Genomic DNA, 23,271 nt, shown 5'->3' on the forward strand with positions numbered 1-23,271 from the left:
CGGCCCCATCTGTTAGACAATTATTTTTCTGGGCAGCCAATGGAAATCCAACACGGTATCTAAACGGGCAAGTTTAGGTCAAAAGGTTTCTGTCGTGTTCCCAGTTGGAACGAAGGTTCATTTTCATCAAATATCCACTATTAAAATTTGATCAACGATTACAAACAAGAAATTCATTTAAAAATTATAATAATTTTAACTGTTCAATCAAATTTTAATGATTCAGATAAGTGAATTTGGTAGAAGTAATCCAGAGATATCCTTTCCTAGTTGGAACATCGAAGTTTTGGAGATGCTTTGCTCACTCTGAGATTTAAACGCGTGGAATCAAAGATGGTCGATGGATGACGATGAGGTATCGGATGCCAAAGCTTACGGTCCTGGTCAAGTATGACATCTGTTTTTGACCACCCATCACCAAACACGCCACTCAAATCTTTCTATAGTTAACCACTAGTATATAGGTACACATAAAATATGTAAAAAAATTTGTTATTTTTGTTTTTGAAATAAAAGTAAAAAGAGATAAAGTGATAAAGAATGTGGGAGCGAAATTTTTTTTTATTTAATTTTTTTATTTTAATTAGAGATATATTAGGATTATAGGTAGGTTAGACTTTTACAAAAAAAAAAAAAAGTAAAATTTAATTATGTGAAATTATATTTCTGCACCATATTTTATATTTAGAAGGTTAAATTGTAATTTCATATGATTTTGATTGATAATAAGTGTTTTATTAATTAGTAGAGATATACAATTAGGGATTATGTAACAGAAATTGGTGAGTGTGAGATTAACATCGTTATGTATGGTGTTACTATTTTATACGCATGGTATTGTGAGTGGACGATCTGAATGATGTTTTAAGTAAATATTTCAAAAAAAAAAAAATCACAACACTGCAGTGTAACAATGTGGCAATATCATCAATATAAAAATCATATCATATTCCATCTTTGCCAAAAGAACATGGGGTATGATACAAAGATGTTTGAATCTTACAAAAACGGCTAGTTTTGTCCCTGGTCAAGTGCCAAAGATGAGTTGGCATGTATCATCAACCCAAAGCCAAAAGTTAACATTTCAATTTCTCGACAGCTAGAGATGCTTCTCTATGCATTGCACTTGATTCTACCTTGAGCTTTTTGAGATGTTATGAGTCCCAAACAATAGATGTAACCTAGCTTAGGATTCATGTCAAGCAACAAAAGCAAATGAAATTTTATGAGAACTTGTTTATGGCATATTTTTTCTTTACGTGATAATAAGAGACGAGAGATAAAAAGAACAAGGGTGATATTACATCTATTCTAACTGTCTGATAAATTTTTTCTATCATCTATGTGATAATATGACCAAATAGATAATTCGTTTTAGGGTTCGTTATTTTCAGGTTTTGAAAGTGTAATAAAAAGATCAAATTCATCTTAACAGTTAGCTTACATCAAGAAAATTCAACATAATTTAGCAGTAAATAAAAATCATAAGGATAATGCAAGTGAGATTAAATTTAAAAACAAAATTTATAAATTAAATGATGTGTCGTAAATTTATTAACGTTTAAGTAATAAACAAAACATCAACTTCTATATTTTTTAATTTTCAAATTTTGCTTTGTATCCCTGTCATTAGATTCATTACCCATATCACAAACAAAACTGATATTGCCCAACTACATGTCGCAATCCCATTCGTCCCTTATCTTCTGATGTCCTATCTCTTTCCCCACTATAAATACGACTTCCAAGTTACCAACTCCCCAATCCTACAAAGTAAAAGGAGAGGATCCACCGCCTCCCAAAACTCCACCACAAAAAGAAAAAAGCAACCATGGCCACCACCAAGCTCCTTCTCTACCTTCTCCTCCTCGTCCAGCTCGCCGCCACAGCCTACTCCATCGGCGTAAACTACGGTACTCTCGCCGACAACCTTCCGCCACCGGCCCAAGTCGCCAACTTCATCAAAACCCAAACCACCATCGACGCCGTCAAACTCTTCGACGCCAACCCCGACATCATCAAGGCCTTCGCCAACACCAACATCTCCTTGACGATTACCATCCCCAACGGAGACATCCGGAGCCTCACAAATCTACGCACCGCTCGCCATTGGATCATTGATCATGTCAAGCCGTTTTACCCGGCAACCAAAATCAAATACATTGCTATGGGCAGCGAGGTCCTCCACTGGGGGGACGACGCTCTCAAGTCGAGCCTCGTCCCTGCCATGAGGACCTTCCACAACGCTTTGGTCCGCGAGGGGATCAAGGATGTCAAGGTCTCGACCCCTCACTCGCTCGGAATGATGTTGTCTTCTGACCCGCCCAGCACAGGCCGGTTCAGACCGGAGGTGCTTCCAATTCTGGCCCAATTGCTCCTGTTCTGTCGCCAGACCAGGTCGCCTTTCATGGTTAACCCGTACCCGTTTTTCGGGTGGTCACCCGAAAAGGAGAACTACGCTCTCTTCAGACCCAACAGTGGTGTGCGCGATAAATTCACCGGCAAGTTTTACACTAACATGTTCGATGGGTTGATGGACGCGGTTTACTCAGCTGCCAAGGCAATCGGGTTCGGTGACGTGGACTTGATTGCTGGCGAGACCGGTTGGCCTTCTGCTTGCGAGCTCCCAGTCTGCTCGGTTCAGAACGCTGCGGACTACAACGGTAACTTGATCAAGCATATTGAGTCCGGTAAGGGTACGCCATTGATGCCAAACCGGAAGATCGAGACTTACATCTTTGCTTTGTTTAATGAGAACCAGAAACCCGGTTCGGCCGCTGAGAAGAACTTTGGGCTGTTCAAACCGGACATGACTCCGGTTTACAATGCTGGGGTTATGCGCAATCAGCAGGTTGGTTCTTGATTAAATATTTATTTGTTTTTTGGTTTTTGTATTAAATATTTATTTGTTAATTCGTACGCTTTTTACTTTAAAATGTCGGTCACATGCACCGTTGATTAAGCAAATTTTCTAGATTCGGTGTCTTGGTTCTTGTGTTAAATTAAATAATGTTGCAGGGAACGTTTCTGTGGACCTGACTTCTCTGCCCTCCGGTCCCATACATTCTCATCTTTTTTTTATCTTCTTTTATTTGTACAATCAATATTAAATCACGTCAATTTTTTATATCATTATTGTTTTTATAAAAACATTAATATAAAATATTAACATGATAGGGCAGAGAAGTCGGGTTCCGGTTCTGCACGCCTGAAAAATAATATAATTCATCCGGTCTCACCAAGTAAAGTGTAAAGTGATCAAATGATATCAGTTTTCAGGCGGATATTTTTGCTGGCCATTATAATTAGGGTGCATGTTTATCATGCGCCTAACCATTTATCAATATTCTTTCATTTAATTTTAGTTAATTTTTATATTAAATGTTATTTTTTTATTTTAAAAATATTAATCCTAGGTAAGTAAAATGACACGTGATAGATACTTAGGTGTATGATAAGTATACTCAAAAGTCTGAAGTGGTGAGCAAAAATGTTCCTAGTTTTTAGTTATGATTTTTAGGAAAATCTTAAGCCGAACGAGGTGAACTTTTTTGAATCACAAAATAAAAAATTACACACCTAGTTAGAGAGACATAATCAGTTTTCGGTTATTAATTATGTGTAAATTTCTAATTTAAATGTAATAACTATGTGTCATAACGAGTCAAGAAACAAATAAAACATTGTCATATTAGCTAAATATAGTAAAGAGTAGTGTCATCGGTACTACTCAACCTTATTTGTTGAACAAAATTTGTGGATGTACAAGTAATCACACAAAAATGGTAGAATGTGAATCGCCATTTGATGCAAACACATAATTTTAGTAGTTACTTCATGTTCTTTGTGAGGCTACATATTAACCAAATTGAATTGTCATCGTACAAATTTTGAATTTGTAGCAAAGATGTATTTTTATCGATATTTCAAGGTGGTGGACATACCGTCTTAACGTTCTGACTTAACTCACATATGCTATATTGTTATGCTAGAATGACGTTAGTCTTATGTATGCTAAATCGTTGTGTGATTTAGGATGGTGCAACTCCGGGAAAGCCTGCCGGACCAGCGAAACCATCAACACCAGCGACGCCGACAACACCGGTGGCAGGAGGCAAGAAGTGGTGCGTGGCAAAATCAGCAGCCAGCAACCAAGCATTGCAATCAAACATTGACTATGTCTGCAGCACCGGCGTTGATTGCAAGTCCATCCAGCCAGGCGGCGCTTGCTTTGATAACGACGTTAGAGCCCGCGCGTCTTACCTCATGAATGCTTACTACCAGGCTAACGGCCGTCACGACTTCAACTGTGATTTCTCTGGGTCCGGACAAATCACCACCACCGACCCAAGCCACGGCTCTTGTAAATACAACGCTTGAGCTTGAGTAGATGATATGAGGAACGGAAGATATGTTGTTGACCGTGACTTTTTTTCTTTCTAATTTTTTTTAATTTTTTTGTGGGATGTTGATGATTATGGTGTATTTGGAATTTAATTACTATATGATGGTTAAGAGCATTGGATCATGCGCATGAGATTCTGTGTTTGAATTGTAGTTCTCGTAGTTTAAATGAATTCAATATAATTATCTTATTATTTGTCAAAAAAATAAAGGAAATTTATTCTTCTTGACCCTAATTAGCTAAAATAGGGCTGAAATCTTTTTTTATTATTTTTATTTTTTTAAGAAGAAGATTAAATAAACTGTGTAACAAGTGAGTGCAACATGCATGTAATTGCTTGTGTTTTGATATTTAATCATTTGATGACTTTGTTAAATCTTTACAATAATATTTTGGTTTACCAAATTGATTTGGTTAAATCTTCACAATAATATTTTGGTTTATCAAATTGGACTTTCCATTTGCATTTTTCCTATAAGTGATAGGCTCAGATCAATACATTTTGTTGTAAATAGTTTTTTGGCAAAAAAAAAAAAAAAGAAAAAGAAAAAAAAAGGTTCTTATATTTCTTTACAAAATAAAATATAAAAATTTGGGAGAACTAAATAGAATATATTGTCATGGGAATTAGCTTGAAGACAAAAATGGTACCTCTAAAGTTGATTATCTTGATAGAATTAAAGATGAAAATTATTGCCCTATTTTTTTTATTTTATAATAATGTTTTCTTGGTATAACTAAATACTTGAGTTTACAATTAAAATGCCATAGATCATGAGTTAAAATCCAAAACTGAGTACAAATTCGAGATAAGGAAATAATTTTTACCCCTGTTTATTTTTTATAATTTAAATTAAATAAATAAATAAAAATTAAGAGACTCAAATAAATAAAAATTTACAGAAGAAGAAAAAGTGTGCAAAAATAATTACTTTTAATGATATTGTATATGTACATCAAAGAGTTGGGAAAGGTATTAGATATCAAATGATAATTAACAATTCCGAACCTGGATTTTCCTTGAATGCTTTTGTGGATCCACATATTCGTCCATTGTTTTTTTTCATTACTTTTCCTCTTACTTCCTACAACTTTTCCCCTCAATTTGTTTTCCCAATCGTTTCACCAATGAGTTTTGAGCGTTAAGGAGTTTGCTTAAATCATCAAATTCTGTCTTCGAATCAAACATTAGTATGTGCTTGTAGTGCATAGGACCACACCACCGCAACAATCTTACAGCTGGTTTGGTATTGTTGTGCTTTGAAAAAAAATTACTTATGCTATGCTGTGAGAATAAGCAGCTGTGAAATAAAGTAGCTGAGTGTTTGGTAAATTTTTTTGTAAAAGTCCTTTTGAAAAAGAAAAAAAAAAACAGTATTATAGTGTTTGGTAAACTTTTATGTAAAACAGATGTGAAAAAAAAGCCGATTTTTCAAAGTTGGGTTTTGCAGCTTCTTGTTTTTGGCTTTTTTTCATCCAAAACTGTGAAAAAAAACTAAAGCTGAATGTTTACCAAACACAAAAACAGCTTCCAACTTTTTTTTATACCAGTTTTTTTCAAAATCACCTCAGTACCAAACCAGGCCTTAATAATCAGGTGAGAGAGTTAGAGTGGTCGGAAGTGTTATGATGCGGTCCTTATATATCATTTTTCTCATGTCTATTTGTCACGTGTTATTCATGTAATGAATCTATTGTTAGTGAAGGATAGCGAATTCTTTTTAACTCATTATAGATTTTTTTTTTTCCTGAATCAAGCTTAAGACAGTAATTCTTTTATTTGACTAACCAGACAATCATTTTGTGTTATTAATTCACTCATGTAACCATATAAAATATTAACATTAAAAAAGGACTATAGTTTTTTTTTTGTTGAAAAAAAAAGACTAATTTAATGGGCAAGGTTTGGTATAAACCATTTTATCTTTTTTTTTTTGTTCAAAAAACCATTTTATATATAACACAGAGAAAAAGGACTATAGTTTAACCATCACAATAAAATGATTCCAAATTGCTTACCTAGGGAATGTTTTGGCACTTTTTTTCACTTGGAGATTTACAAATACACATAAAGAAGAGGTGGTTATCTCATCCACAAGTCACAGGGGCCACTAATTATTATTATTATTTTTAAACAAATGATATTATCTATACTAATGAGGAGGGAGAATGGACTTAGTCTTATAATAAGCTTGCAATAATGTGGTTTAAATTCGCCTTTGGTGAGAATAAAACCTAAGATCTCTTATTTACAGATAAAGAAGAATATAACTAGACCGTAGTACTAAGTGACCATAAATTATTATTGAACTCACTCCAAACATGATTATTGATAAATAAAAACAAAATCTTTAAAAGACACACTGCTCAAAATATTATGACGGAGGTAGACAAATAGAAAATACACAAACAATAAGAGTAGGTGCCTTTTAGTCTTGGTGTGCTAGAGCATTCTCAATGGGTGCTTTATCCTTCTTAGAACTTTTATATTTAAAGTACTATAAAATGAGCAGAAAAATGAGACTACATTTGTCACATAATTTTGCAATTTTTTTGCTTGGGTAGTAAAATTTAGGTCACGTCTAGCAACAAAAATCAGTGAGTCAGGCCATATTAAGGGCCCAAACTCTATTTTCTTTGTTTTTTATTTCATAAATGGGACCCGACCTGTGTGTTCTTGGACACTGGCTCTCACCTTCACGAGAAATTATTAGATGGTAACCGTATCACCAATTGAACGGTGATATTTTCATTCAGAATCCAACGTGTGTATGTTATTTTAACAGCTGGATTTGAAATTCATTTTATCCCTTTCAGAAAATAAAATAAAAAATTGGAAAATAAAGTAAAGAAAAACGCCGTCCTCCAAAACTCCGTCAACCATCCCTCCTACCCTCCGCTGCCTCTGGACGCCGCACTCTCCATCTCTTTTCCTTCCTCTCTTATCCTGCTCCGTGGATCTCCCTGTTTATCTGCCAAAGTGTCCCATTTTAATTTCAATTTGGTAAAAATTGATGTCCACATTCTTCATGTGCCTTCAACCACAAATTAAGTTAATAAACAGAGATGGGAAGGTGTACAAAAAACATAGATGGGTTTAGGGTTTAGTACAAAAAAGCTTATGGTACCGGCGAAGTATGACTTCTGTTGAGATATGGATACTCATGCCACTCAAATGTTTATTTAATTAACTATACATGGTTGGGGGACTATATAATAGGATTTTGATGAGTGAGATTAATACAGTTATGTGACGCCATTAATTCATACAGCATAATGTAAATAGACGATGTGAATGATGCTTTATAAATTTAAGATATAGTGTTAATAAACATAAACATTTTCTAAAAATTGTCGCCGACATCAATCAAATTGTAAATATTAAAAAAAAAAAAAAAAATTGCAACACCATGTGCGACAAATGTTCTGGATGTCCGCTAGTTTTGTCCCTAGCCAAGTGCCAAAGATGAGTTGGCATGTGTCATCAATCCAAAGCCAAAAGTTAACATTTCAATATCTCAACGTCTGCTAGAGATGCTTCTCTATGCATTGCACTTCGTTCTACCTTAAGCTTTTTCAGATGTTATGAGCCCCAAACAATTTTGACAACAAATTACACGTAACCTAGCTACATTAGGATTCAAGGTAATCAAGCAACAAGCAAACGAAATTTCGTAAGCCAAGTTTGTTACGTATTTTGTCCTTTACGTGATAATGATAGACGAGAGATAAAAAAAGTTATATGTACATTCATTCCAACTATCTGATAAGTTATTTTAATGCTAATACATGACTAAATAGATAATAGAGAAGATCAGTTAGTAGTTTCGTCACGACAATACACACTTTCATATACAAAGAAGAGTGATAAAAGTATATCAACCTTCGGACTCTGGACGTGGAGTTATTTTTAGGTTTTGATGTGTAATAAAAAGATAAAATTCCTCCAAATAATTAGCATACATCAAGAAAATCCAACAGAATTTAGCAGTAAATAGAAATCACAAATAAAATAGATATTGACCAACACACGTCACGATCTCATTCGTCCATTATCTTCTTATTTCCTGTCCTCAATTTCTTTCACCTTTCCCCACTATAAATACTTCGGCCACAAACTCCCAAGTCCTCCAAAGAAAAAGGAGAGCGTCCACCACCTCCCGATACACCACCAGTAAAAAGAAAAAAACAACCATGGCTACCGCCAAGCTCCTCCTATCCCTTCTCCTCCTCGTCCAGCTCGCCGCCACAGCCTACTCCATCGGCGTAAACTATGGTACTCTCGCCGACAACCTCCCGCCACCGGCCAAAGTCGCCGACTTCATCAAAACCCAAACCAACATCGATGCCGTCAAACTCTTCGACGCCAACCCAGACATCATCAAGGCCTTCGCCAACACCAACATCTCCTTGACGATTACCGTCCCAAACGGAGAAATTCCGAGCCTCAAAAACCTACAAACCGCTCGCCGTTGGATCACTGATCATGTCAAGCCGTTTTACCCGGCAAGCAAAATCAAATACATTGCCTTGGGCAACGAGGTCCTCCACTGGGGGGACGACGCTCTCAAGTCGAGCCTAGTTCCTGCCATGGAGACCTTCCACAGCGCTTTGGCCCAAGAGGGGATCAAAGACATCAAGGTCTCGACCCCTCACTCGCTGGGAATCATGTTGTCTTCTGAGCCGCCCAGCACGGGCCGATTCAGACCGGAGGTGATTCCAATTCTGACTCAAATGCTTAAGTTCTGTACACAGACCAAGTCGCCTTTCATGGTTAACCCGTACCCGTATTTCGGGTGGTCACCCGAAAAAGAGAACTACGCTCTCTTCAGACCCAATCAGGGTGTGCACGATACAGTCACTGGCAAGTTTTACACTAACATGTTCGATGGGTTGATGGACGCGGTTTACTCAGCTGCCAAGGCAATCGGGTTCGGTGACGTGGACTTGATTGCAGCCGAGACCGGTTGGCCTTCGGCTTGCGAGTTCCCAGTGTGCTCGGTTCAGAACGCTGTAGACTACAACGGTAACTTGATCAAGCATGTTCAGTCCGGGAAGGGTACGCCTTTGATGCCGAACCGGAAGTTCGAGACTTACATCTTTGCTTTGTTTAATGAGAATCAGAAACCCGGTCCGTCTGCTGAGAAGAACTGGGGGCTATTCAAACCGGACATGACTCCGGTGTACAATGCTGGGGTTATGCGCAATCAACAGGTTGGTTATTGATTAATCGTCTTTTGATTTTCCATTTTGCTTTTGTTTCTTTATTTAGCTCATCTCATCATTGTTGTCTTAAATACTTAATTGTTAAATGTTGAGCCCAGTAGCGTAGATTTATAAGTAATTAAGGTATTAAAGTGATTGGTTGCATGCATAAAATCTAATCAGGTGGGGAGGGTTACTTAGTACTATTATCTAGTGACATTTTTTTTTTCTTCACTTGTAAATAAAAGGTCTTAGGGCTGATTCTCGTCAAAAGCGAATTTAAACCATATTATTAAGGCTAGTCGATTGTGAGACTCAATTTCATCCCCAACTCCTTTAGCGTAGAGACTTCGGTTGTTCAAAAAATATTTGTTCAATTTAAAATGTCGGGCACATGCACCATAGATTAAGCAAATTTTCTAGATTCGGTGTTTTGTTTCTTGTGTTATATTAAATAATGTTGCATAAACATTTCTGCACCCACTAAAAAAATGTGAAAAATAATATAATTCACAAAAAAAATAATCGTAAATTCATCCAATTTGTTATATTAAATTGCTCACCAAATGATGGGCATACTGTCGTAAATCTAACTCACATAAATTATATTCTTATTGCTAGAATAATGTTAGTCTTATGTATACTAAGTTACTAACTTGTTGCATGATTTAGGGTGGTGCGACCCCTGGACCAACAATGCAAATTCCAACACAACCTTCTACACCAGCTGGACCAACTACACCAGCGGGACCAACTACACCAGCTGCTCCCAAAAAGGGGAAAAAGGGAAAGCCTGCCAAACAACCAAAGCCATCAAAACCAGCAACGCCGGCAACACCGACAGCTGGAGGCAACAACAACGGCGGCAAGAAGTGGTGCGTGGCAAAACCAGCAGCCAGCAACCAAGCATTGCAATCAAACATTGACTACGTCTGCGGCACCGGCGTTGACTGCAAGTCCATCCAGCCAGGCAGCGCTTGCTTCGATAACGACATTAGAGCTCGCGCTTCGTACCTCATGAATGCTTATTACCAGGCTAATGGCCGTCACGACTTTAACTGTGATTTCTCTGGGTCCGGACAAATCACCACCACCGACCCAAGCCGCGGCCTTTGTAAATACAACGCTTGAGCATGAGGAGATGATTTGATCAACGGAAGATATGGTGTTGACCATTGTTTTTTTTTTCCTTTCTGAGTTTTTAATTTTTTTTGTGGAACGTTGATGACTATGGTTTCTTTGGAAATTAATTTTTTTGTGAAATGTTGATGACTATGGTTTTTTTGTTAAGAGCATTCGCTCAGGCACTCGAGGTCCCGTGTTTGGATCTCTCTTAGATGAATTCAATATAAATTATCTTATCATTTGTAAAAAATAATAAAGAAAAAATTAATATCCCGTCTTTAGTTACTAATGTTCATTGACTGAGAGTTTATTAGTTTTCAGATTTTGATCAAAGTCCATAGCATTAATGTAATAATAAATTTACATGTCAGTTACATAATTTTTTTAAATAAAAATTAGTAATTGATTTAGCGTTTTTATACTCAGACCTTTATTAAACTCCTAATTGATTTCAATTCAAAACATTTCCAAAATAATAAAGAAAAAGGGATAAGTTTCTACCCATTAGTTTTTAATAAAAAAGTTTTTCAATTTTTCAATCTTAATATACCCATACATATAATTTTACAATTTTTTTTTTTAAATTTTAAATGCACCCATCTTAAATATGCCAATTTGTTATATGTAAAATGTACCATTTTTAATATAAATTGTATCCATTTTTTTTATATATAAAATCCATTCAATTTTTAACCCATTTTTAATCTATGGGTACATTCATTTTGACTGTATAAAATATCCATGTCAAGTTTAATCTAAGAAATTTATTAATGTTATTAAGCCTAATATCTATGTTTTTGTGGTTTTGAAGAATGTACCAATGTTTATATATACACACACACACACAAAATATATTAGAGAGTATAATTATTTATAATTTAATATTTTTAATCCCACAAATTATGTGTCACATCCCGGCCCGGGGCGGATCATTTCCCGGGCCCGCTCCACCACTGTAGCACGATATTGTTCGCTTTAGGCTTACCATTCCCTCACGGTTTTGTTTTTGGGAACTCACGAGCAACTTCCCAGTGGGTCACCCATCATGGTATTGCTCTAGCCCTCTTCTCGCTTAACTTCGGAGTTTCTACGGAACCAGAAGCCAGTGAGCTCCCAAAAGGCCTCGTGTTAGGTAGGGATGAGAATATACATATAAGGATCACTCCCCTAGACGATGTGGGATCTCACAATCCACCCCCTTTAGGGGCCCGACGTCCTCGTCGGCACATTTTCGGCCAGGGATTGGCTCTGGGAACTCACACGAGAACTTCCCGATGGGTCACCCATCCTGGGAATGCTCTTGTGCGCTACTCGCTTAACTTCGAAGTTCCTATGGAACCCGAAGCCAGTGAGCTCCCAAAAGGCCTCGTGCTAGGTAGGGATGAGAATATACATTTAAGGATCACTCCCCTGGGCGATGTGGGATGTCACAATCCACCCCCCTTAGGGGCCCGACGTCCTCGTCGGCACATTTCCGGCCAGGGATTGGCTCTGATACCAATTTGTCACATCCCGACCCGGGGCGGACCACATCCTGGGCCCGCTCCACCACCATAGCACGATATTGTCCGCTTTGGGCTTACCATTCCCTCACGATTTTGTTTTTGGGAACTCACGAGCAACTTCCCAGTGGGTCACCCATCATGGGATTGCTCTAGCCTCATTCTCGCTTAACTTTGGAGTTCCTACGGAACCCGAAGCCAGTGAGCTCCCAAAAGGCCTCGTGCTAGGTAGGGATGAGAATATACATTTAAGGATCACTCCCCTGGGCGATGTGGGATGTCACACTTCCCGGGCCTACTTCATCACCGTAGCACGATATTGTCCGCTTTGGGCTTACCATTCCCTCACGGTTTTGTTTTTGGGAACTCACGAGCAACTTCCCAGTGGGTCACCCATCATGGTATTGCTCTAGCCCTCTTCTCGCTTAACTTCGGAGTTCCTACGGAACCAGAAGCCAGTGAGCTCCCAAAAGGCCTCGTGCTAGGTAGGGATGAGAATATACATATAAGGATCACTCCCCTAGACGATGTGGGATCTCACAATCTACCCCCTTTAGGGGCCCGACGTCCTCGTCGGCACATTTCTGGCCAGGGATTGGCTCTGATACCAAATTGTCACATCCCGGCCCGGGGCGGATCACTTCCCGGGCCCGTTCCACCACCGTAGCACGATATTGTCCGCTTTGGGCTTACCATTCCCTCACGGTTTTGTTTTTGGGAACTCACAAGCAACTTCCCAGTGGGTCACCCATCATGGTATTGCTCTAGCCCTCTTCTTGCTTAACTTCGGATTTCCTACGGAACCAGAAGCCAGTGAGCTCCCAAAAGGCCTCGTGCTAGGTAGGGATGGGAATATACATATAAGGATCACTCCCCTAGACGATGTGGGATCTCACATTATGAGTTCTATTTAAAATCTCATTAATATAAACAACTACAAATTTTAAATTTTAATTTTAAAAAAAATAGTAACCTACATAGAAATACATTATTATAGTAATGTCCAGGAATTCGATAAAAATCTAAAAACCAACAAAATATCAGTAAAAGAACATTAATAACCATAAATCGCATCCAAAATATCCCAAAATAAAAATCATCTTTAAAAGACACATTGCTTGAAATATTATCACGGAGCTAGCTAGACAAAACAGAAAATACTCACAAACAATCAAAACTATCTGTAATGCATTGCCTTCCAAAAACAAAGAAAACACCAAAGCTAGAGTTTAACACTAATGTTCCATTTTGAAAAGAGGCAAATGCCTTGTCATTCAAGTATGCACAAGGTATAAACTCCTTCTAAGATGTGAAATGTGTGAATGTAATTAATGTGGTCTCATGCACATCAAATTTACAGTCACGATCCAAAAACAAGTTGAATAGTTTGCATGTCAGTCATTTGTCATGTTCTTAAAAAAGAATGAATACGAACAATTAGGGCATGTTTGTTTAGTTTCACTAGGCCTCATTGAATTGGATTAGATTAAAAGCTAGTGTAGTCCAGTGTTTGTTTGCAAGAGGGACTAAGTTTAATGAGACTAGGTGGGATTCGCTTTGACTAAAGCACTCGTTAGGTGGTCTTAGCGAGACCCCTCAAAAGGAGCGGACTGCTAAGACCCTCTTCTCTTTGCTTCACCCTTACCCAGTCCCCGATTCTCTATTTCTTTATGTATTTCCTCTCTCTCTGCTTGAAGCTTCAGATGTTCATGGTGGCTAGGCTGCTTGGCATCATTGATCAGAGGTGATGACCCAGATTCTTCCACCACCGACATCAGCCATGGTGGCTGGACAACAACAGCCTCGTTGCTCATGGTGACCCATATTCTTCTGTCGACAGCATCATTGCTTAGAGATTGTGACCTAGGATTTTGAAATTTAAAAGTTTTGGGTGCAAAGGGTTGGGTTGGAAACATAGTTAGGGAAATTTTGTGCAAAGGACTGGTGCAAGATTGAAAACTTTAGCATTGGGTGAAGAGAATTTGAGTGATTTTTCTTGCACAACTATGATTTGTCCAGAAAATACAGGTACCAAATATGAAAAAAATAGCAAAATAAATACAAAGGGAAGGAGGGGAAATGGGACACTGGTACAGAAGTAAAACCGGAGAAAAAATTGAGGGGAATGAGACTGGTACAAAGAAAAGGAGGGACAAAAATGGAAGAAAAGGGGAATGGGGAGGGAGTGGCGGAGAAAAAGATGAATGAAGAGATCGGAGAGGAAGATGGTTCTAAAAAAATAGGGAAAAAGATAAAGTAATACAAAATATTAATTGATATATTAAATTAAAAATAAAATATTAATAAATATAGATGAAATAATATAATATTATAGTCCTGCTTCTTAGTCTAACACTGCATCAAACGTTTCACTAAGTTAGTCCAGTTTAGTCCCTGAAGCTAGTCCAGTCTTACACAGTTCTGTGAAACAAACGCACCCTTAGAGTGTATTCGTATAGAATTATCTTGTTTTTCAAGTTTAAACTTAGCGTTGATAAAAGTGTACCCGTATATAGCCACCACCTACGTCAACTATAAAGTAAATATTCAAAAAGAAAACTCACAACACTATGTAACAGTATCATTAACATATACCAGTTTGTGATTTGTGTCAATACATAATCATGTCGCATTCCGTCTTTGCCAAGCGAACTTGGGTCACGATATATTAGTTTTTCTCCAATTGGCACAACTTAAGTAGGGTCCTCTATGGGATTTCAGAACCCTGTGCGAAATTTATAAATGAGCCCCTTCTTAAGATAGTTTTCCAAAAAAATTAGGATAATGTATTGATGCTAGAAAACAATAATTTAAATAAAAAACAAACTTTAGGACTCACTAATCTATGTATACAAATCTTATTAAATAATAAGTAAAAAGAGCTATAAATATAACCTTTACTAAATAATAAAAAAGCAGTTCAATCTTAAACGATCAAACAAGAAAAAATGCTTCAAAAACTCTAATTTTAAAGTTTCATTTAAATATATAGCATTATTAGACAACAAAATTTGAAAAAGAAATTGTTTTTAGGGTGTTATTATTGACAATCTAAATATTTCATTTTGCACTTTAAACTTTTATATTCAGAAAAAAAAATCACATTTATAAAGAGTGCACAATGAAATTTTATGGGGCTAATAAAAGCAATTTTGCAAGTAGCCCCTTACCATTGTGGTGAAAAAGTGTTGAGCTTTTGCAAGATGTCATGAGTTCAAACCCCATCGTTAGCTAAGCTAACATCTAATTTAACAAAAATCTATTAGTTGAAAAACAAAAAAAAAAAATAAATAAAAGGAATTTTAAATATATATCATATTAACATTAGGATTAATCTCAGTTTACTACACTCAAGTTTCTTGATTTTCAACATTTAGTACATCAAGTTTTTTTCATTCCAGAGTGGTACATAAAGTCAAAATTTTAGAACAGTTTCATACATCATTTAAAGTTGCTGTTAAGTCAGCCATTAACTGGTGACGTGACGCACACATAGACAATGATAATATATATAAAAAATATTCTTCTCCCCGTCTTTGATCTCCACCATTAGTATCCCCTTTACCAGGACTCAAGGTCGAGTCCCTCCAGTTCGAGGAAGAAATTCACCGACTCATGACCGTGCTGCCGGAGAACGCTACCCTTAAAGACTGCCCAAGCAAGGACCATATTCCCACATTTCGCATACATGTCAATTAGAGCTGTACCAAGAACTGGGTTAGTGAAAAATTCATCTTTATCCGTCAAATTGCTAGCCCAGTCCCTTAATTTGAGCGCTCATAATCTTGCACAAGTAGAAAGTACGCCGACCATGGCATAGCAATTGGGTTTCAAATTCTCCTCCTGCATTTGAAAGAAGAGGTCTATGGCTTCTTTAGGAAGCCCATTTGATGCATATCCCTGAATCATGCTGCTCCAAGAAACTATATCCTTCTCGGGCATCACATCAAAGACGCGATGAGTTTTCTCCATATTTCCGCACTTGGTATACATATCAACTGAAGAGGTATATGTATCCATCAATCCATTCCCCACTACCTATATCCCCTAACGCTCTTCCAACGCCCCTTAACATAAGACCGAGCCGTCCTCTTATTTTATTATGACTCAAAGATGTTTTCAGTCCTACAACGACGGCTCGTTTTGTCCCTAGCCAAGTGCCAAAGATGAGTTGGCATGCATCATTTCAATTTCTCATCTGCTAGAGATGCTTCTCTCTGCACTGAACTTCATTCTACCTTAAGCCTTTTAAAATGTTATGAGCCCCCGAACAATTTTGTAAACAAATTACAGGTAGCCTAGCTGTATTAGGGTTCAGGGTAATCAAGCAACAAAATCAAGCAAAATTATCATAAGACAAGTTTATGACGTCTTTACGTGATACTAACAGATGAGAGCTAAAAAACTTAAATATACATTCATTTTAACCATCTGATAAATTATTTGTATGTGATAACAAGACCAAATAGATAATTCGTTTTAGGGTAGTTATTTTTAGGTTTTGATGTGTAATAAAAAGATCAAATTCCTCCTAATAACTAGCATACATCAAGAAAATCCAACAGAATTTAGCAGTAAATAGAAATCACAAATAAAATTGATATTTGACCAACTACATGTCACGATCACTTATCTTCTTAATTCCTCCTCAATTTATTTCCTCTTTCCCCACTATAAATGCTTTGACCACCAACTCCCCAATCCTCCAAAGGAAAAGGAGAGGATCCACCATCTCCCAAAACACCACCACAAAAAGGGAAAAAAAACCATGGCTACCACCAAGTTCCTCCTCTCCCTTCTCCTCCTCGTCCAGCTCGCCGCCACAGCCTACTCCATCGGTGTAAACTACGGTACTCTCGGCGACAACCTCCCGCCACCAGCCAAAGTCGCCGACTTCATCAAAACCCAAACCAACATCGACGCTGTCAAAATCTTTGACACCAACCCCGACATCATCAAGGCCTTCGCCAACACCAACATCTCCTTGACGATTACCATCCCTAACGGAGACATCCCGAAACTCATAAAGCTGCGCACCGCTCGCCGTTGGGTCGTTGATCATGTCAAGCCGTTTTACCCGGCAAGCAAAATCAAATACATTGCCATGGGCAACGAGGTGCTTCACTGGGGGGACGATGCTCTCAAGTCGAATCTCGTCCCTGCCATGAAGACCTTACACAACGCTTTGGTCCGCGAGGGGATCAAAGACGTCAAGGTCTCGACCCCTCACTCGCTCGGAATCATGTTGTCTTCCGACCCGCCCAGCATGGGCCGGTTTAGACCGGAGGTGATTCCAATCCTGACCCAAATGCTCCGATTCTGTCGCCAGACCAAGTCGCCTTTCATGGTTAACCCGTACCCATACTTCGGGTGGTCACCCGAAAAGGAGAGCTACGCTCTCTTTAGACCCAACAATGGTGCGCACGATAAATTCACTGGCAAGTTTTACACTAACATGTTCGATGGGTTGATGGACGCGGTTTACTCAGCTGCCAAGGCAATTGGGTTTGGTGATGTGAACTTGATCGCGGCCGAGACCGGTTGGCCTTCGGCTTGCGAGTTCCCAGTCTGCTCGGTTCAGAACGCTGTGGACTACAACGGTCACTTGATCAAGCATATTGAGTCCGGGAGGGGTACGCCCTTGATGCCAAACCGGAAGTTCGAAACTTACATCTTTGCTCTGTTTAATGAAAACCAGAAACCTGGTCCAGCCGCGGAGAAGAACTTTGGGCTGTTCAAACCAGACATGACTCCGGTTTACAATGCTGGGGTTATGCGCAATCAACAGGTTGGTTCTTGATTAAATATTTAATTTTTAATTGATACCTTTTTTGATCCGTCACCTGTACCTTAGATTAAGCAAATTTTCTAGATTCGGTGTTTTGTTTAGGGAATTATTATTAACACTCTGAAAATTTTATTTGACATTTCTCACAATTGTATTTTTCTTTCTAATTATAAAATGTTTAGAATGCTAATAACAATTTTTTTTGTTTATTGTTTTAAATTAAATAATGTTGCATGGGACATTTCTACATCCGACTAAAAAATGTGGAAAATAATATAATTAACAAAAAAATAAATGTCTAAAGTGAACCGACGACATCGGTTTTTGGTTTTGTTTTTTATTTTTCAGAAAAATGAAATTGTTATTATCACTCAAATTTCTAATTTAATGTAAATAATTAGAGGAATATTACGGGGACTCTCTTAATTGTGAGATTTTTTAACACCTCATAGTTTAGAGTAATGTTAGAGAGACTAAATTTGTAGACTAAATTATCAAACCAAATAAGGTGTCACCAATAGAAATTGAGCACGTTTAGCAACGATTAAGTAATAATCCAATCACCAACTTCCATGTTATTTAGTTTATAAAATTTAGTCTCCCTATCATTACTCCATAGTTTAACTTCTTGTTAACATTATAAAATATCGTGCAAAAAACATGAGATGGTAAAGAGTAAATGCAGAGTCTCACTTTTGAGAAATTCCCCTTAACATTTCTCAAATAATTATGTTTCATAATGAGTCAAAATAAGAAGCAAATAAAACGAATCGGTACTAAACATTATTTGTTGAACAATATTTGTGGATATCCAAGTAATCACACAAAAATTTTAGAAAGTGAATTGGCATTTGATGCAAACGTATAATTTTAGTAGTCACTTCATGTTCTTTGTTAGGGTAAAAATTAACCAAATAGAATTCTCATCGTATCAATTTAAGATGTATTTTAATTGATATTTCAATTTACACTCAATTACAAAAATGAATTTCGAACTTTTAAGTGCATTATGACAAATATATTGTCTTCACACACTGACCTAACTCGCATATTGTATTATTGTTATTGGTAGAATGATATTGTCTTATGTATACTAAATTGTTGTATGATTTAGGGTGGTGCAACTCCTGGACCAACAATGCAAATTCCAACACGGCCTTCTACACCAGCTGGACCAACTACACCAGCTGCACCTAAACGCGGGAAAAAGGGAAAGCCTGCTGGACCAGCAAAATCAACAACACCAGCAACGCCGGCAACACCCGCAGCGGGAGGCAAAAAGCCGTAAATACAACGCTTGAGCTTGAGGAGATGATTTGAGGAACGGAAGAAATGGTGTTGACCATAATTTTTTTTTTTTTCAAATTTTTTAATTTTTAATTTTTGGGAATGTTGGTGACTATGATGCCTTTGGAAATTAATTAGTATATGATTTAATTTTTAGTTAATTATACTTTACCATCTTGATTTTGAGTCACATTACAAATTCATACCTCATCTTCTCAACATTACAATATCATATATCAACTTAAGGATTCGTTGTAATATCTATTCCATCATTAATCAATGCTTTAAATTGACTGCTAACTGCTGATGTGACATACGCAAAGCCTACTCCCTCGACTAGTTGGATTGAAAAATTAATTAAATATTGATAAAATAATATACAACTTAATTTAAAAACAGCGGGCTCCCACCCCTACCAACCAAATTAGTCACTGACACTGCTTCTATTTTTACTGGTGTGATATGGGGAGAAGAGAAGCGGGGAGAGAGAAGAGGGAAAGAGTTTATTTTTAATTAATTTTATTTTTGTTCAGATGAAATAATCTTAATTTATTAATACTTAATTAATTTCTCAATCAAATAGAGCGAGGGGGGGTTCATGTCCTACATCATTATTTAACAATCAAATTGATAGAAATTTAGCGAAGATCGATATTGCAATGAATTTGTAAATTGATGTATGATATTGTAATGTTTATAGACAAATTATTAATTTGTTATGCGACTCTAAGTTAAGATGATAAAACATAATTTACTCGTTAATTTTATATTACAAAACAATTTGAGAGGCTCCATTAATTTGAGATCTTTCTTATTGTAATTGTCGGAAACAAAATTTTTGGACCAAAAAAAAGAGTGCAAAAATCGGAAATTATTTGCATTTGTTTCAAATTTCAAACCCTAACGTAATCAAATTGGCTAAATAGAATGTTTCATCTCTACACTCAAGTTTTGGTCTTTCTTTCCGTACTTATGATTGGAAAAGAATGAACATAAAGCAATCAAGAATTACTTCTTACAAATCTGCCTAAAAAAATTAACAACTTAAACTTAAAAGCAACATCGCTAAAAGAAAGGGAAAAAAAAAAAAAAATTCTTAAAAGCAACACTACACATTTTGGGCTGTGCCAACAGTTCTCAAATTGCTTTCTTGAGAATTAAGCAGGTCTTGCCCAGCCAAGACTATTGGTAGAAGAGTTATCTTTGGGCTTTGACAACATTTAGACCAAAGGACACTACAAAAAATATCACTTACTTGTGAATGATATGAAGCAGGATGTCGGAAAAAGATCTCAAGTTTGAATCATCATACGATAAATGAAGTAAATGGTGCGTGAAAGCATAATATATTGCTTACAAACCAAGGGCCCCGTGATAACAACATCCAACCTGCAGCCTACAGTTCTGTCTCTGTATAATGTATTTATATGGATCATACAAATTCATTCACTAATTTCCCTTGAATGAATCATTGCTTTCAAGCTTCTTCTCCATGTTGTCAACGTCGAAGAGTGCCATCGAAGGATGGAAATCTAATCCTAAACTGGATTAACAGTTGCAGACTCATTTTCATGCTGTATTGTACTTGGCATCATCAGGAATAGTTTCTATGTAAGTGGCCAGTTGTTTTCTGGATTGATTGTTATTATTATATGTTGGTTTCTTGTGTTTTAAGCAAGTATAGACATAAAATGCTTTTTTGGTAAGTCGATCTCAATTAATCTGAGATGACTTTGTTAGGATTGTAAACTGCATGCCTCTCATCATTTCTCTTCCACATGATATATATTCATAGTTGGTACTCTTGCAATCAATTTACCAACTCAATGAATAAAACAAAATTATGAGGATATCCAGTACACAATCTTATGTATATAGCATGTAATGTTTCTTTACTCAAAAAAAAAAAAAAAAATGTAATGTTTCTTCACATACATTAATTTGGAAAAAGAGAATATAAATACTGCATATATCAAATCGTTAGGTTTCGATCTATGCAAAGTAATTTGATCACAGTAGGAAGTATCATGTATTTATGTGCATATTTGGACGTAGTATTTCTATTTTTGTTATATTCCTTGTACATTTTTTTCCGGTTATAATGTTCCTTTATATGTCATTCCGAGAGACGACAAGAGTTGAGTTTTTCTCATGTTGTGAGTAAGTGCTCTGTCATTGAACTTATATTAGTAGAGTGACAAATAAGGCGAATCGTGTATATCTACACTTCGGTTACATGTATTGAAGAATCATCTTCAACCCATGAAATCTCAATATTCACTTACCAAATCATATCACTATCATCCCATTCCATAGTTTAGCCTTAAGAAGAAGTGAAAAAGAAAAACCAGAGTGGAAATCACTACCTCGACGTTCATTCTTATAGATATCTCTTTATCTTTTCCTTTGTTTGAAAAAGGTGGATGCACCATTGACAGATAGACTCCCATTTAACTTCTGAGTTTCATTTTTATAAATATTTTATACACGTGTTGTACTCTTTGTAGTGCTTCAAAATGACAAAGCTATCAAAATAAATTTTGCTAGGCCCCCTTATTGCCCATCGGAATATCTTGTAAGAGTTGATTGTTTTAGTTGGTCCTCTCACAAGCTCTAGTCTAGCATATCTTTCCCATGAATTGATTGAAGGCAACGGTGACTTTGGAAGGAAACCACTTTAATATAATGGGAAGACTTTTGGGTTGTCATCATATGAATCACATATGAGGCAACCATACCTTATCTCTCTACTACATAATGTTAGATATTCTTCATTGAGTATAAATCTTTCCTCTCATACTAACAGAAGTTTTTAAGCAAATTGTCGTATTTGTTAACTAATATGTATAGAAATTATTTGTACAAGGAGGTGATCGTCTTTTTTTGTTAAAGGATGAATTTTTGTATCGATAACACACTGATATATTCACTATTGACGTCTTATCAACACAACATCAATAATTTGTTCTTAATTAAAAAACCGAACATCCTATTAAAAAGAAATGTTAATTCATGTATGTGAATCTCATATTGCATTAGCAGTTGAAATTAGGGATCGACGATAAATGAATTTGAGCAAATGGGTGCAATTATGATTGGAGGGGTCTTTAAAATGTGGTCCTATTCCTCTCACTTGTCAAACATAGGAAGGTAAATCATCATTTACAAACCCAAAATCTTCTATTTAGTTGCACACGTTATGTTTCTGAATTGTAGTAAAATGAGAAAAAGAATAACTGCCTTTTGGTTCATCAGAGAGAAGTCAGCTGAATCTTAAGTAGATCAGTTTGGTGTCTTGCCAAAATCCATGCCATCTATTTTGGTGAGCCAGACCCTATATAATTCAAGGACCAACCTGACCTATAACCTATTTCAACTTTACATGAACATAACACTGTAAAGAATGTGCACATAAATTATACATCTTACGTTTACATAATACATGTACAATGTCTTGTGGCATCATCAAACATATATGGAAAGCAATGGATAAGTTTTTCTTCGGAGAAAATGTGTCGTATATATCACCAATTTTTACAACTGTATGTTCATTTCTCTCATCATGTACATTATTAGAGAAAAATATCCTAATTACCATATGACAGTTTTATGTAATTTAGTAATATGAAAAATATACACATAATTATATCCAATCGGTGATATGATAGATTTTTTCTGACTAATGGTTATTCCGCATCACCCATGAACCTTCCCTCTAGAAGGGGTCTCCATGTAAAGAATCAAAGATACGAATAGGAGAAAAGATGAAGTTTAAGAAATAAGAGTAGACATGTAATTATATACAACTGGTGATAAACAGATTTTGGTTATCCTGTGTCACCTAAGAATCGATCCCCTAATGAAGGGGAGATTCCCTCATTTCACAAACTCACTATGTATTGAATGAACGATGCACTTTTTGAATACATGACAAATATTTATTAAATAATAATATCGCT

General features: G+C 36.6%; 3 protein-coding genes across 3 annotated transcripts; all 3 read left to right on the top strand.

Moving 5' to 3' along the window:
* Nucleotides 1-1,754: 1,754 nt before the first annotated feature.
* Nucleotides 1,755-4,518, top strand: LOC103948420 (glucan endo-1,3-beta-glucosidase). The gene is made up of 2 exons (XM_048565475.1): nt 1,755-2,851; nt 4,036-4,518. Exons 1-2 carry the CDS (start codon nt 1,832-1,834, stop codon nt 4,378-4,380), a joined length of 1,365 nt encoding a protein of 454 aa, XP_048421432.1. The 5' UTR covers nt 1,755-1,831; the 3' UTR covers nt 4,381-4,518.
* A 4,030-nt stretch (nt 4,519-8,548) lies between these two features.
* On the top strand, nt 8,549-11,063 carry LOC103948419 (glucan endo-1,3-beta-glucosidase). The gene is made up of 2 exons (XM_018647764.2): nt 8,549-9,619; nt 10,283-11,063. Exons 1-2 carry the CDS (start codon nt 8,600-8,602, stop codon nt 10,739-10,741), a joined length of 1,479 nt encoding a protein of 492 aa, XP_018503280.2. The 5' UTR covers nt 8,549-8,599; the 3' UTR covers nt 10,742-11,063.
* A 5,906-nt stretch (nt 11,064-16,969) lies between these two features.
* LOC103948418 (glucan endo-1,3-beta-glucosidase-like) lies at nt 16,970-19,502 on the top strand. Its single transcript, XM_048565797.1, has 2 exons — nt 16,970-18,025; nt 19,140-19,502. Exons 1-2 carry the CDS (start codon nt 17,006-17,008, stop codon nt 19,311-19,313), a joined length of 1,194 nt encoding a protein of 397 aa, XP_048421754.1. The 5' UTR covers nt 16,970-17,005; the 3' UTR covers nt 19,314-19,502.
* The last annotated feature ends 3,769 nt before the right edge of the window (nt 19,503-23,271 follow it).

Source organism: the organism of the source record quoted next, unplaced genomic scaffold (assembly GCF_019419815.1).
Source record: "Pyrus x bretschneideri cultivar Hongxiangsu unplaced genomic scaffold, Pyrus_bretschneideri_v1 Contig4, whole genome shotgun sequence".
In the NCBI taxonomy this organism is placed as follows: domain Eukaryota; kingdom Viridiplantae; phylum Streptophyta; class Magnoliopsida; order Rosales; family Rosaceae; genus Pyrus; species Pyrus x bretschneideri.